Consider the following 16,164-nt stretch of genomic DNA (forward strand, 5'->3'; position numbering starts at 1 on the left):
ATAAAAAATTATTTATTTAAATTGGCAAATTTTTTTAGATTTATGTAAATGATTTGACTTGTATTGTTTTGAAGATTGGGTACGTACTTTGTGAACTACTTAGGTTGAAGCAGCTACAAATTTTTTAAATATATAAACAAACTCAATTTCATACTTTAAAAAAACCCTTGATTTTGTATATCCACATATGAGCTATAAATGGATTGCAGATAAGTGGACTGAGGAATCGGGAGTGGAAATTAGTGAGGTAATAATAGAAAAGGCTCTTCAATTAGGCATTTCCTCAATTTCTTGCACTTATTATAGAGAGAGACAAGACTATGCATAAAATGTAAAAAAAAAAAAAAAAGGATAATACATTGGGTCATGCTTTTTGGTTATGTCCCAAAATTCAGAAATTTTGAAATGCTGTTTCTGTTTTTCTTGGATCAATTATTTCTAGAATTGTGGTTCCTTCCCCCCAGATGGTATTATCTCTTCAATGGGACAGGATTTTTAAGAAAGGGGTTAGGGAATTATTTCGTAAATCCTTTATTATAGGTCAAAAACGTATTTTACAACATTGGTTGGAAAAAAGTCCATCCTCATTTTGGCATTGGAGGGCAGCATTTCATGCTCTTATGATTATGGGAACCTTATATACAGCAATTATCAGTCAGAGCACGCAGTTTTGTAGTGAACTCATTACATTTGTAATCAGAAAGTGAAGCACTATTTATTAGTAATATATGGGAATGGGATGGATGGAGGGGGGCAAGGGGGGATGGGAAGTGAGGAGGGAGTGTTGGGAGGTACTTTATCGTGTCTGTATTGTGATGATAATTGATTGTTGATATTTTAAAATTTCTATATCTACAATGTATTAATTGAGTTGAGATGATATTCTTTGTAAGTTTTTGTTATGTATATTTTATTTTTAAAACTCAGTAAAAATTATTGAACATAAATAAATAAACAAACTGCTTTTTATGTACCATAAGGGCCCAAGGATTAGTGTAATGCTGTATTTGACGGTGTCAGGTCAAAAGCGCACCGCGACAAAGGCGCGCCCAGACAATTGAGCGCAGCGTGGAGGCGCGTGCCGCTCTAAATTACTGTTTTTAGGGCTCTGACGGGGGGGGGCGTGCCGCGTTGTGGGGGCGTTGTGGGGGGTTGTAAACCCCCCCACATTTTACTGAAAACTTAACTTTTTCCCTGTTTTTAGGGAAAAAGTTCAGTTTACAGTAAAATGTGGAGGGTTACAACCCCCCAAACCCCCCATAACGCCGGCGCGATGTCTATTAAGTAAACTGGGGGGGGGTTCCCCAACAAAACCCCCCGTCGGAGCCCCTAAAAACTGTAATTTTGTGTGGCGCGTGGCTCCGCGCTGCGCTCAATTGTCGGCGCGTGCTTTTGTCTTTCGCGCTGTTGTCTATGAACCGTATTTGACTCTAACCTTGTGTGGCGCAGTGGTTAAAGCTACAGCCTCAGCACTCTGGGGTTGTAGGTTTAAATCCACGCTGCTCCTTGTGACCCTGGGCAAGTCACTTAACCTCCCATTGCCCCAGGGGACAGACAGGTAAAAATGCTTGAGTACCTGAATAAATTAATGTAAACCATTCTGAGCTCCCTTGGGAGAAATGCCTGGCAACTAAAATTCAATGCAAAGAAATGCAGAGTAATGCATTTGGGGATTAATAATCGGAAGGAACCGTATATGTTGGGAGGTGAGAAGCTGATATGCACGGAGGGGTTTGGGGGACCTTGGGGTGATAGTGTCCGAAGACCTAAAGGCGAAAAAACAGTGTGACAAGGCAGTGGCTGCTGCCAATAGGATGCTGGGCTGTATAAAGAGAAGCGTAGCCAGTAGAAGGAAGAAGGTGTTGATGCCCCTGTACAGGTCATTGGTGAGGCCCAACTTGGAGTATTGTATTCAGTTTTGGAGACCGTATCTGGCGAAAGACGTAAGAAGACTTGAGGCGGTCCAGAGGAGGGCGACGAAAATGATAGGAGGCTTGCACCAGAAGACGTATGAGGAGAGACTGGAAGCCCTGAATATGTATACCCTAGAGGAAAGGAGAGACAGGGGAGATATGATTCAGACGTTCAAATACTTAAAGGGTATTAACGTAGAACAAAATATTTTCCAGAGAAAGGAAAATGGTAAAACCAAAGGACATAATTTGAGGTTGAGGGGTGGTAGATTCAAGAGCAATGTTAGGAAATTCTACTTTACGGAGAGGGTGGTGGATGCCTGGAATGTGCTCCCGAGAGAGGTGGTGGAGAAGAAAACGGTGACTGAGTTCAAAGAAGCGTGGGATAAACACAGAGGATTTAGAATCAGAAAATAATAGTAAATATTGAACTAAGGCCAGTACTGGGCAGACTTGCACGGTCTGTGTCTGTATATGGCTGTTTGGGGGAGGATGGGCTGGAGAGAGCTTCAATGGCTGGGAGGGTTTAGATGGGATGGAGTAGGTTTTAATGGAGATTTCGGCAGTTGGAACCCAAGCACAGTACCGGGTAGAGCTTTGGATTCTTGCCCAGAAATAGCTAAGAAGAAAAAATTTAAATTGAATCAGGTTGGGCAGACTGGATGGACCATTCGGGTCTTTATCTGCCATCATCTACTATGTTATTATGGTATAGAAAACTAACTAACTAAATAAAAAAATAAATAAATGTTCTTATGGGACTTATATTTGTATCCTCACCTCTCAGGTATGGTCTTCTATTTAACTCCTGTTAACCACATTGAACTTACATTACATTACATTAGGGACTTCTATTCCGCTTATACCTTGCAGTTCAAGGCGGATTACAAAAGAGCTGACTGGACATTTCCAGTGAAGTTACAACAGTTTTGGTTTTTTTGATTACAAGGGAGGAGAGGTAGCTGGATTAATTCCGGAAGAACATGCAAATTGGATATTAAATTGACTGTATGTTACTGTGTGATATAACAAATAGATTACAGTTAGAGTACAAATAAGATTACGTTACATTTCAGAGATCTGAATACTTGGTTGGTGTTTTGGGGAGGAAGAGATTATTTAAGTGGAGGTTTTGGGGGAGAATTTATCTAGGAGGAGGGGGAAGGGTTGGGTTTTTTGAAAAGTAGGGTTTTGATTTCTTTTCGAAAAGTTTTGAAGTCGCCCGTTGCCGTCAACAGGTTGGAGATGGAGTGGTTAAGTTTTGCTGCTTGCGTCGCCAGAAGGTTATCAAACATCTTTTTGCACTGAGTGCCCTTGAGTGGAGGGAAGGCAAAAGGGTTCGGAGTTCTTCTTTGTCTTGAGGTGAGGATCTGGTTTAGGCGGTTGTTTAGATAGGGGGGGGGAGCCGTTTAATGCTTTGAATAATAGAAAGTAGAATTTGAATTGAATTCGTGCTTGCATAGGTAGCCAGTGAGAGTCTAGGAAGGCAGTTGTAATATAATCATATTTTCTCAGGGAGTAGATCAGTCTGAGGGCAGTGTTTTGTATAGTTTGAAGTTGTTTTCTCATGTTGGCCGGACAAGGTAGATAGAGGGAATTGCAATAGTCCAGTAGACCTAAGACTAGGGATTGGACAATTAGCCTGAATTGTGCTGGGTCGAAGAATTTTCTTATTTTACATAGATTTCTCATAATTAAAAAAGCTTTCTGGGATGTTTTATTGATTTGGAACTGCATTGTGCAGCATCTGTCTATCGTTACTCCTAGGAGTTTAAGTTCGGGCTGTATTGGGTATTTGGTGTTTTTAATTTTCAGTTCTGTAATGGTGGGAGTTTTGGCCTTTTCAAGCAGAAGGAATTTTGTTTTATCTGAGTTTAGTTTCAGTTTGTGGTCTACCATCCATTTTTCCACTGCATCTAGGGTTATTTACAATTTTGCTGTAATGGTGGGCTCTGATGGGTCGAAGGGGAGGAGTATGGTGATGTCGTCTGCGTAGCTGAAGGATGTAACATTTAAGTTATCTACAGTGGCTCCAAGGGAGGAAATAAAGAGGCTGAAGAGCATAGGTGATAGAGGTGATCCTTGTGGAACTCCGCATGGGTTAGACCATGTTTCTGATTTGATATTATTGGACTTTACCCTGTAGGTTCTTGATTTGAGGAATCCTTGGAACCAATTGTAGACCTTGCCTGAGATCCCAATGGCATCAAGTATCTGTAGCAGTATGGAGTGGTCGACCAGGTCAAATGCTGCAGAGAGGTCAAGTTGGATTAGCATCATCTTTTTGCCTTTGCTAATTTGCTGTCGAGCTGTGTCTAGTAGTGTTACAAGTAGTGTTACATGCTGTATTGCGGTATACAAATAAAATTTTATGTTATGTTACAAGGTGATGTACTTGGTATTGCACAGGAAATGCGATATTGCATCCAATCAGATTTTGAGGCAAATACCTCTGAGCACATTTGAGAGCCGATAGGTACAGGCTTTGTTCTTACAATGTGCTGCTCAGGAGTTCTGCATATCAAATACGCTGTTCCTTGTGACCCTGGGCAAATTACTTAGGGCCCGATTCACTAACCTGCCCGATCGTGACCGGTCCGTGGCAGGCCGACTAATTCACTACAGGCTAATATTCAAATGGCGGCGATCGGAGGAACGCCCCCATTCGGCTGCACAGATCACTACTGAGCGATCCCGACGCATGTGCAGACCATCTTCTTTGCCTGTAGAGGGTTTGCGCATGCTCTCCGCTGGAACTTTTGTTACTTCCCTGACTTCCTCTGTTTTAAATACTTTTTTTTAAAGCAAAACTGGGCTTGCGGGGGACTAGGTTTTTCAACTTGCTGAGGCTATTGCAGCGAATGGCAGGAGCTCAAAACTTCAAAGCCTGTTGGCAGTAGATAAGAGCAAAAGTCCTGAAGGTACTGCAGTCTGTTGCACAAGAGGAAACTGTTAACCGGCCCAGCGCGACGTCAGGCTTTTGGAAGTCCGTACAGCCCCGACTCTCCTGCTTTCTGCTGCCCTTCCCCGCAGGTTAAAACCATGGCCTCGCACTGTGGGGAAGGGCGGCAGAGAGCAAGGGTGGCCAGAGCTGGAGTTCGGGGCAGAGAGCAGGGGTTTTAGCGCAAGCGACTGGTCCTCGCTAGCCGCTTGTTTTTTTGGGATCGGCCAGCCAGTCAGTGTGCCAGAAGAAAGTTTAGTGAATCGCATCCTTCCCTGCTTTGCATGCCGTTTCTCCTCATTTGCATGCACGGGTTGGGATCGGATTGGTACACAGGTTAGTGAATCAGGTCAGAGGGAAAACGGATTGCAACGGGCTCGCAAACCGATCGATGCATGATCGGTTTGCTTAGTGAATCTAGCCCTTAATCCACCCATTGCCCCAGGTACATTAGATAGATTGTGAGCCCACCAGGACAGACAGGGAAAATGCTTGAGTACCTGAATAAATTAATGTAAATCATTCTGAGCTCCCTTGGGAGAACGGTATAGAAAATGGAATAAATAAATACCTCACTTTCTTTGGTTAGATAGGCAGGTTGTAGATGCTTTTCCAACGAAAACTAGTCTTTGACCTCCTCCTATATGTGAGGCTGGTCCCTGCTAAGGTTCATTGTGTTTGCTCATTACCATAACAAATATATGAAGAACAAATACAGGCAAATCTTTTTCTTCTATATTTATATATACACACACATATATACAGTACTCCCCCGAAATTCATGGGGGTTACGTTCCAGGAGTGACTGCGAATTGTGAAAAACCGCAAAAAATGGATGTGGTACAAAAATGCCTAATTTCTTTTAGGGCCCAACTCCCCGCGTTGTTTTTGGCTTCTCGTTGCCATGGTGACAGTACGTCCTTCTTAGCCGAGCAGCTGCTACCATTGGTCGCCATCGGCTGGAAAGCTCCAATGCGTGTGCGTGCTCTACTGCAGTGTTCTTCAGCCACCGGTCCATGGACCAGTGCCGGTCCACAGAAATTTCCTGCAGGTCAACAGGGCCAGCACCTGCATCAGGCCAAAAACAGTGTGCGATCGATGCGGCGTTATCTTCGAGCCAGCTCCCTCTTCCTAATTGATTCAGTGCGCAAAGCCACGGGCAGTGGCTCCTACGGGCATCCTGCGCTTGAACCGGAAGCCTTCTCTCTGACGTTGCAACGTCAGAAGGAAGGCTTCCAGATGAGGCATGGGACATGCAAAGTGCAATCAGTACTATTATGGGGGCGGGGTCTGGGGTGGAGATTGGGTAGAGATGGGCGGGGTCTGGCCCACGACTTAGCCCCGTGTTCTTCAACCGCCGGTCCACGGACCGATGCCGGTCCACAGAATAATTCTTCTATTTCTGCCGGCCCATAGAAGTCAAAAGGTTGAAAAACACTGCTCTACTGTTGCAACTGCCACGATCTCCTCTCTCTCTCTCTTCCCCCTCCCCAATCTCCCTCGCAGTGGCCGTGCTCACAATAAATGACAGGATGGTGTTGGTGTGTGCGTGGATCGAAAGCAGCAGGAGGAATAAGACACCCCCCCCAGTGAATGACTGAGGTTGCGAACTCTGAATCGCGAATTTGCAGGGGAGTACTGTATATACAGTATACATATTTAAAAAAAAAATCAGAAGCAGGAGCTGTGCACACTTCATTTCTCAAGAAACAGCAGCCAAGTTTCCTGCCTGACTCTAGAAATGAGATTTTAAGTCAGTCCTGGATTTCAAGCAGTCTCCTGGATTTTGCACTAGAATCAGGGCTATAATACTACACTGCTTTGAGATGCAAGTTCAAAACCAGGACAGGAATTGGTTGCCTTTGCAACTCCAGAAAAAGAGTTTTTTTTAAAAATAGATTCGGCTCTCAGTAGAGAAACAGCGCTCTCTTCACATGCATTCACTGAAGCAAATCAGCCTCTGTTGCCCTACATGAGCTGACAGCCCTGTCCAGATCTGATAGTATTTGCCAGAGGAACACACCCTTATATTGTTTAGTAGAAAAAAAAAAAGGTTTATTAAATTCCATTGAGCAACAAAATGCTTGCTCATTGGAATCTGGTGTTCAGCATTGTAATACGGTATTTCGGCAAAAGGAATGTGTTGACTCGGTAGGTGGATTTATTAGCTCAGATTACAAATGAGGTGAGGGGAATCGCAGCTCTGCGGTGTAGAGGCGTTGCCCGAGCACCTGCTTTTCTTGAGCAATCATTCCAGCAAAGGGCTTTTTCTAGAGGTGCACAAGGCAAAAATCCATTAAGCAAAAGCTAGAAAATATACATGGCAACTACTGGCTCAACCCCAGATCACGTTTATGGAAATACTGCTACGTTGCCCTCTGGGCTGAGCGTGTTCACAAGCTTTCCCGATGTTCTCATGATAATCGACTTTGTAAGTATGACGCTGTACTTTGTGCAGTAGGGTTCGACGTCGACTGTGACGTCATCAAACGTGTAGCTAATGCAGCTGAATTGTATCCCTGGCCTTAGGAGCCAGATCAGTGGGTGCTCGAGCAACCCTAAATATAGTGCAAACTTCTTGACGGGAAGGGGTAAAACGCGGACCTGACGGTCCTCGCGGATCTAAACCCGCACGTCCTTAAAAATCTGAGGTAAAATGCAATCCGACCAGGAGGTGGACCATCTGGTAACAGAAGAAATAAATCTGACAGAGTTTTTGGAGGATACTCAGGATGTGATCCAGAGTGGGTCCACCATGGTAATAACATGCATGAGTGAGATAGATAAGATGCTAATAATGAAACTTTATTTTAAAAACAGGCTGACTAAATTTTGCGGAGATTTTGTTAGGATTTTTCCCGATGTCTCAAGAGCAACACAGCTAAGAAGGAAAGAATTTTTAAAAATTAAGAACAAGAGTCTTAGCACTTGAGGCATCTTTTTACTTAAAATTTCCATGTAAATGTCTTATCAAAATACAATCAAATATATAGCATGAAAATATCAAACGGCTACCTCTTATATACTGGTTTCATAGAAACAGGAACTTCTTCCTTGTTTCAAATAGCAGCCTTTATTAACGATTAGACGCTGAGGGTCTAAGAAGATCGTTAATAAAGGCTGCTATTTGAAACAAGGAAGAAGTTCCTGTTTCTATGGAATCTTGTCAAAATACAAGACATTGAATATGTATTTTGGGATCCCATTCAGTTACAACAACTTCTAATAGCTCGAGAACAGAAATGAGTTTTTATTTTTGCCTTTAAATGATTCACCACTGAGAAAATGGTAGGATGTCAGAGTCCCAAATAGTTGGGAATGGCAAGATTCATATGAATCAAGAACAATCTCTTAATTTTCCTTATTTTTGTTAGTCTGTAAGTAGCATGGCTCCCCATTGTTGTGGACTTGAAAAAAATTTTTTGTGTTGTACATTATTGTTAAATTTGGTGTTAGAAACCTTTTTTTCCTTGGTATCATCTGATATTGTTAACTATTAAATTTATAAATAAATTTAAAAAAAAATAAAAAAAAAAGAGCCAGAGACTAAAAGTGGCGCGGCTACTTTGCTGGCAATAATTGAATGTTTATAGAGCCCAGACTGTTGGGCCGGGTCCCCGCCACTGGTATCTTTTGCAGGAGAGATTTTCTGCAAAACTTCATTAAGGGGAATGGTTTTAGTCTCTGGTTCTGACAGACCTCGGTGACATTTTAGCCCTGACGGATCCTAATACTTTTCCCTCCCTAGGCTGAGATGGATCCGTCAGCGCTAAATTGTCATCCAGATCTGTCAGAGCCAGAAACTAACTACAAGTGGCACGGACCTCAGATTTTTAAGGACGTGCGGGTTTAGATCCGCGAGGTCCGTGAGGTCCACCTTTTACCCCTCCCCCTTCTTGACTGTGTCCAGGGAGATGTAATTTCTGTCGAGCTGAACATCCCAGTAAGCTTGAAAAGTTGGTTCTTATGTGTATGGCAGAAATAACTCTTCAGATATGGACATGCTGGATTTTGCAGTTTTATAGAAGAAACATTAGTGGTCTTATAAAAATAGTACACATTTGAAGCACTTATTAATATCTAAGGTCCGGCAGTACCAAGGCAATGGTCCATTTTATTTTCTAGTTGACCAAACACCTACGATTTTTTGAGGTGACCCCCCTCCCCCCAAGGCATGTTCACTGTGCTTAGTCTGTCCCTTATGGCTCTTGGAATCTTTTCTTCAGATTCCTTCTTTATCAAAGTTACAGATATCACTCGGGGACTTATGTACAGCAAAACTGGGAACTCCGCGTGCAATGTTTCAGAAGTCTTCCAGCCTATCGGTAACAAATTAACACAACATAATTAGTGTCCCAGTTTACCGAGACTGAGAGAAGAGTGCTCACGAGAAAATTCAGCAGCAGCTGCATCTAGAGCAGAGGTCTCAAACCCAAACTCTTTGCAGGGCCACCTTTTGGATTTGTAGGTCCTTGGAGGGCCGCAGAAAAATAGTTAATATCTTATTAAAGAGTTTGAGACCACTGAGTTAAGGGGAACAGTTAATCTGCTGGCTGGGTTGGAGGGCAGAGGGGAGAACAGGACAATCAAGTCATTGTGACATCACTGATGAGGTTGGCTCTTATTGGTGGAATGAGTCATTATGACATCACAATCTCAGCTCTGCTTCCCAAAAACAAACAGGATGTCATGGTTACAGTTAAGCCAGTGGTCTCAAGCTCAAACCCTTTGCAGGGCCACATTTTGGATTTGTAGGTACTTGGAGGGCCGCAGAAAAATTAGTTAATGTCTTATTAAAGAAATGACAATTTCGCATGAGGTAAAACTCTTTATAGTTTATAAATCTTTCCTTTTGGTTTAGTCTTAATTATAATATTGTCATTTATAGCTAAAGAGACGTATGATCAAGAAACTTTTATGATTATGATAAACAAAGCGAGGGCTTCAAAATAGTACCTGGCGGGCCGCATGTGGCCCCCGGGCCATGAGTTTGAGACCACTGATCTAGAGCTAGCTTCTGTCTTGTTTGGGTTTTTTTAAAAGAACTTATTCAACAGCGGCAAAGATCCGGAGGATCCGCTTTTTAACCAGACCCCCAAAAACTAAGGTGGGGGAGAAAAGAGTCAATGAAGTGAGGAGGTGGGGGTGAGAACGACCTATGGAAAGGGCAAAAAGTAAAAGTGGGGGAGGGGCTCTTGTGAGCAGCAGCAAAAGGCAGTGCTGTCACACAGAGAGGAGAAGCCAGGCTGTGGCTAGAGAAAGGAGGGAGACCATCTCATAAACCAGAGAAAATGAGGAAACGAGCCGTTTGGGGAACTTATGTAGGAAATAAGAATTGCCATATGAGACAGACCGAAGGTCCATCAAGCCCAGTATATTTTTTCCAACAATGGCCAACCCAGGTCCCAAGCACCTAGCTAGATCCCAAGTAGCAAAACAGATTCTATTCTGCTTATCCTAGATGGGCCATTTGGCCTTTATCTGTTGTCATGTTTCTATCCTAGGAATAAGCAGTGAATTTCCCCAAGCCATCTCAATAATGGCCTAAGGACTTCTCTTTTAAGAAATTATCCAAACCTTTTTTAAACCCCGCTAAGCTAACTGATTTCACTACATTCTCTAGCATAGAATTCCAGAATTTAATTACATGTTGTGTGAAGAAATATTTTCTCCAGTTTGTTATAAATCTACTACTTAGTAGCTTCATTGCATGCTCCCTAGTCCTAGTATTTTTGGAAAGAGTGAGGAAGTGATTCACATCTAACTTTTACACTCCACTCATTATTTTATAGACCTCTATCATATTACCCCTGAACCGTCTCTTCTCCAAGCTGAAGAGCCCTAGCTGCTTTAGCCTTTCCTCACAGGGAAGTGGTCTCATGTCTTTTATCATTTTTGTTGCCCTTCTCTGTACACTTTCTAATTCTACTGTATCTTTTTTGGCGACCAGAACTATACACAGTATTCGAGGGTCACCTGGTTCCTGAGAGGAGGAATGCTGGTCTCTGACCCAACTCTCGACTCCTGAGGCAGGCCCTTGTGGGCCAAAACACGATCGTGTCGAGTCCATCATAATAAAAGAGACTGAGCACCAGTTGGTCACCTTTGTTGTTCTCGTTTGCTGTTCACTGGTGTGAAATCTCTTCCCCTTCTCCTCCCTTGTAAATCCCCCCTAATAGTCTCACCCCCTCCTCTTGTTATTTTTTTTTCTCTCCAAAGTATCAACGATGTATTCCGTTACCTAACTTTCAAATCTTCTGGAAATGTCCAGTTAGCTTCTTTGTAATCCGCCTAAAACTGCAAGGTACGAGCGGAATAGAAGTCACTAATGTAATGAAAGCAGTTTCTCCTGTTTGTTTCCAAGCAACCGGTGTCTCCCCCACATCTTCCTCAGTGAAGACCAAGGCAAAGAATTAATTTAATCTCTCCGCTATGTCCTTGTCTTCCCTGAGAGCCCCTTTTATCCCTCAGTCTAGCGGTCCAACCGATTGTGTTCCCGCCCTCTTGCTTTTAATATACCTGAAAAAGTTTTTACTGTGTGTTTTTTTGCTTCCAACGCAATCTTCTTTTCAAGATCTCTCTTTGCCTTCCTTATTAGCACCTTGCATTTGACTTGACATTCCTTGTGTTATTTACAAGATTATTGACATTTAGGGAGGATATAAAAGATTGCTTGATTATTGTGGTACTTGCTGCTATTTTTTTATGTGGTTTATGCAGTGGCATAACGAGGGTAAAAGGCACGTAGGGCGGTGACACCCCTCTCCCACTCACTTCCCTTCCCCCATCCCTACCCGCCCCTTCCCTGCGGATGGGCAGGCTGGATGGACCATTTGGCCTTTATCTAAACATAACATAACATAAGAACATAAGCAATGCTTCTGCTGGGTCAGACCTGAGGTCCGTCGTGCCCAGTAGCCTGCTCACGCGGCGGCCCAACAGGTCCAGGACCTGTGCAGTAATCCTCTATCTATACCCTTCTATCCCCCTTTCCAGCAGGAAATTGTCCAATCCTTTCTTAAACCCCAATACCGTACTCTGCCCTATTACGTCCTCTGGAAGCGCATTCCAGGTGTCCACCACACGCTGGGTAAAGAAGAACTTCCTAGCATTTGTTTTGAATCTGTCCCCTTTCAGTTTTTCCGAATGCCCTCTTGTTCTTATATTTTTTTGAAAGTTTGAAGAATCTGTCCCTCCCCACTCTCTCTATGCCCCTCATGATCTTTTAAGTCTCTATCATATCCCCTCTAAGTCTCCTCTTCTCCAGGGAAAAGAGACCCACTTTCTCCAATCTCTCAGCGTATGAAAGGTTTTCCATCCCTTTTATCAGACGTGTCGCTCTCCTCTGAAACATGATGGCAGATAAAGGCCAAATGGCTCTTCCAGTCTGCCCATCCACAGCAACCATTATCTCTTCCTCTCTCTAAGAGATCCCACATGTCTATCCCACGTCTTCTTGAATTCAGACATAGTCTCTGTCTCCTCCATCTCTTCCGGGAGACTGTTCCACGCATCTACTACCCTTTCTGTAAAAAAGTATTTCCTTAGATTACACCTGAGTCTATCACCTCTTAACTTCATCCTATGCCATCTCATTCCAGAGCTTCCTTTCAAATGAAAGAGACTCGATTTATGTTTCTATATTTCTATGTTTCATTAACCACTGCGCCACATACTCCCCAATTTATTATGGATGGAACGAACATTAAGGAGGCTAACAGAGAGGGGAAGCTGTAGTAGTAATGGATATATTTGATAGTGGAATTGGAATAAAGCATCTTACCTTGAGAGCCAGAATACAATAGACAGGGTGTGGTGACGTTGCTGAGATAGTTGTCTTCCCATATGACAGGTATTGGTTCTGAAAGACACCAAAGAGAGTAGAGAAGGGTCATTTGATTGGAGATAGGGTGCGCACAAAGAAGCATGACCTGCTTTTTGTGCATGCACTTTACGACGTGCCCCGCAAGGAACTTTGAATTTGTAGAGAAGTACTGGGGCACTCCAGGAGGGCGGGACTTCCTGTCTTTTTCCCCCCTGTTTTCCCTTACTCCCTATGCACCTGAGCATCTTTCTGGCTTTTGACTGTTATTTTTTCCACCCTTTTTGCACCTTAAAATTACCAGATACGATCATACCCCAGTGCACTTTCATACACAGAAGTACCTGACCTCCTTGGTTTCTTACAGCCCAAGTGCATGACCCTGCATTTTTTTAAGCATTACGTCTTAGTTGCAAATTTCTGGACTGTTCTTCAATGATTCTTTATGATTTACTCCATGGGTGTGGAAGGATTTTCTTGTTTGTACATCCATTTTTTTTTCACGATCTTTATGATACAGGAACTCTTAAGAACCTTACAATTACAAAACTGTATGATAATTCAGGAATTGCAAGCTGATTGGTGGATTGTATATTATTCTGGGCTGTGAGCACTTTTTTTTTCATTCTCTTGCAATAATTTTTGCTTAGAACTCTGTGCTGGACTGTTCATTTCTCATCTACTCCTAGATTCTTAAGAGTTCCTGTTCAAGATTTTATATCACAGGCTTCAGTTGAGAGATTTGCAGTTATACTCAGCTTTTCTTTAAGTTTCAACACAGTATCAATATAAGTACCTCAGACAACATTAGGATGACTTTTGGTCCAGACAAAAGTCATCCTAATGTTGTCTGAGGTACTTATATTGATCACTGTAGTTGTAGATGTTTTAAATCTTGTACAGTTAGCTGTGATATTAACCCTATAGATAATAATCTAAATGTAAGGTGGATTTGGTGCCATATGAAATGAGAATTTCTCCCCATTGGATAGCTGTTCTGTACCTCAGTGGTGCTCAAAAGGATCTTCATATAAATTCTCTAATTTATTTGTTTCAGCATTAATGGAACATCAACAATTTATTATTTCTATAGGGGTCCCTGCCCAGAAGAGCTTACAATCTAATTATGATAGACACACAGAGGGGGCTAAGAGATGGTAGGGGACTATTAAGGGAATGATAGACAGACAAATAAATAAATAAAATGTGTTGGTTGGGTCAGTGTTTAAATACTGTTACAGACCCAAAATGTTGGGATATTTAGGGCTCCTTTTACGAAGCCGTGTTAGCGGCCAGGGCCGCCATCAGAAATTTCTGGGCCCCTTACTGAGCAATCCTATTGGGCCCCCCCACGCACCCCTTCCCCCCCCCTTTTGTCCAGGGGGGTGCTATCAGGAAATCGGCAGGGGACAAAAAAAAGTATGACAGCAGTGTTTGTTTATTGTTGTGCACAGCAGAAGCATAATACAGGAATTTGTGCTATGGTGGCCTAGGACCAATGTTTCCTCTAATGATTGATGAGATGTGTGCAAAAAAAAATATGCATGAGCGACAAGTTACATACTCCACAAATTTATGAGCAGGCATGGAGGACGCATTTTTAAACAAATGTAGTTTATTCTTGTACTCCTTATGTATTTTTAATCATCTATGGATATGTTTGTATGTTTATTGTTCAAATGGTTTTATTTATTTCCCCAAATTTATTTTTGTTATACGCATTGAAAATATTTGATATTGCGTTTAAATCAAAATCTCAATAAACTTGAAACTTGAAACGAGTGCCCGTGAGATTGTGGGAGTGTTAAATACTCAAAACTTAGAAGAATAACAATTTACTTAAAGTTTTTGCTACGCCAGCTTTCTGGTATCTACATACAGTGGCGTACCTAACATATGTAACACCCGGGGCCCATCATTTTTTGGCACCCCCCCATCTGTAAGAAAAACATGATTTTTAGTAACAAACCACACGTCACACATGAGTACTTAGGAAAAGGCAGCATCTTACATATTGCAGTGAGTAGTACATCAATACACCCATTGTAAAACTAAACAAGCCAGACCAGCACAGATCAATCCTACATCATCAATCCTAACAGAAAACCATGTCTTTCAAACACACAGAACACAGAAAACACCTTCGCCTAGTATGGAATATGTCATCACAAACGAACCCCTTCCCCTTTTACAAAACTGTAGTGTGGATTTTAGCCACAGTGGTAACAGCCCTGACGCTCATAGAATTCTGAGCATCAGAGCTGCTACCACCACGGCTGGCGCTAAAAAACGCTCCACAGTTTTGTAAAAGGGGGGATAAAATAGAAATACACAGTTTCAACGCTCTAGCTCAGAGATGCCCAAACTTTTTGGGCTTGCGAGCTACTTTAAAATGACCAAGTCAAAATGATCTACCAAAAATAAAACTAAAAAACACAAAGAACACTATACGCTGAGAAAATGTTAATTATCATTCCTATTCCGGGTTTTTTCAATGAGGTCAAGGCAGATGACTCTATGCATTGTCACCTCAGTAACAACCATACAAAAATAGACAAATATACCCCCCATCCTTTTTATTAAACCACAATAGCAGTTTTTAGCGCAGGGAACTGCGCTAAATGCCCAGCGCTGCTCTCGACGCTCATAGGCTCCCTGTACTAAAAAACACTATTGCGATTTAGTAAAAGGGGGCCATAGTGCAAAATATAGACAGCATATATAAATTCAGACACATTTTGATCACTAAATTGAAAATAAAATCATTTTCCTACCTTTGTTTGGTAATTTCATCTGGTTGCACTTTATTCTTCTGACTGTGCATCCAATATTTCTTCCCTTCTTTCAGCCTCCTGTATGCTTCCTCTCCTCCAGACCTCATTCCCTCCCCCAACTTTTTCTTTCTTTCTCTATGTCTGTCTTTCTCTGATTCTGTGCCCCATTTTTTTGCTTTGTTTCTGGTTCCCTGTCCCCCCCCTCTTTCTTTCTTCATTCCTTCCTCCGTGCCCCATTTTTTGCTTTTTTTTCTGGCTCCCTGTCCCCCCCCACACCTTCTTTCTTTTTTCCTTCCTGCCTCCCCCATGCCACCACCGCCGCGGAATAGGCTGCTGCCGCTGCCGCAATCGGGAACAGGACGAAATTTCCCTGCTTCTCTTCTGCACTGGGCCGATCAACTCTCGCCACCCGACGTCAATTCTAACGTCGGAAAGGACGTTCCGGGCAGCCAGGCAGCGATTGGCTAGCCAGAACGTCCTCTCGACATCAGAATTGACGTCGGGCCGCCGCGAGAGTTGGTCGGCCCAGCAGGGAAGAGAAGCAGGGAGATCAAAGACACGGTGCCGGCCTGATCCCCGATGGCAGCAGTGAGAAGGGAAGGGAAGCAGGTTGGGCACCACTGCTCTAGACGAGCCACGAGCCGCACTCTAAGGAGAACAGTGGACCGCCCCCCCCCCCCTTGGTACGCCACTGGAGCAGCAGCGTGTCTGGCC

The 16,164-nt window shown here is 42.9% G+C and overlaps 1 protein-coding gene across 2 annotated transcripts in view; it reads left to right on the top strand.

Annotated features, from left to right (window-relative positions):
• MAL (mal, T cell differentiation protein) overlaps positions 1 to 16,164 on the top strand; it is a 71,041-nt gene that overhangs the window by 39,327 nt on the left and 15,550 nt on the right. Inside the window, exon 1 of one of the 2 annotated variants that reach the window (XM_033935521.1) lies at positions 7,084 to 7,285. The exons of the other annotated variant lie outside the window; for it this stretch is intronic. Within the exon in view, the coding sequence (XP_033791412.1) occupies positions 7,175 to 7,285 (111 nt within the window). The 5' untranslated portion in view covers positions 7,084 to 7,174. Of the gene's footprint in view, positions 1 to 7,083; positions 7,286 to 16,164 lie in introns of those variants that run through there. 2 annotated transcript variants of the gene reach the window in all.

Source organism: Geotrypetes seraphini, chromosome 3, assembly GCF_902459505.1.
Source record: "Geotrypetes seraphini chromosome 3, aGeoSer1.1, whole genome shotgun sequence".
NCBI classification, from domain to species: Eukaryota; Metazoa; Chordata; class Amphibia; order Gymnophiona; family Dermophiidae; genus Geotrypetes; species Geotrypetes seraphini.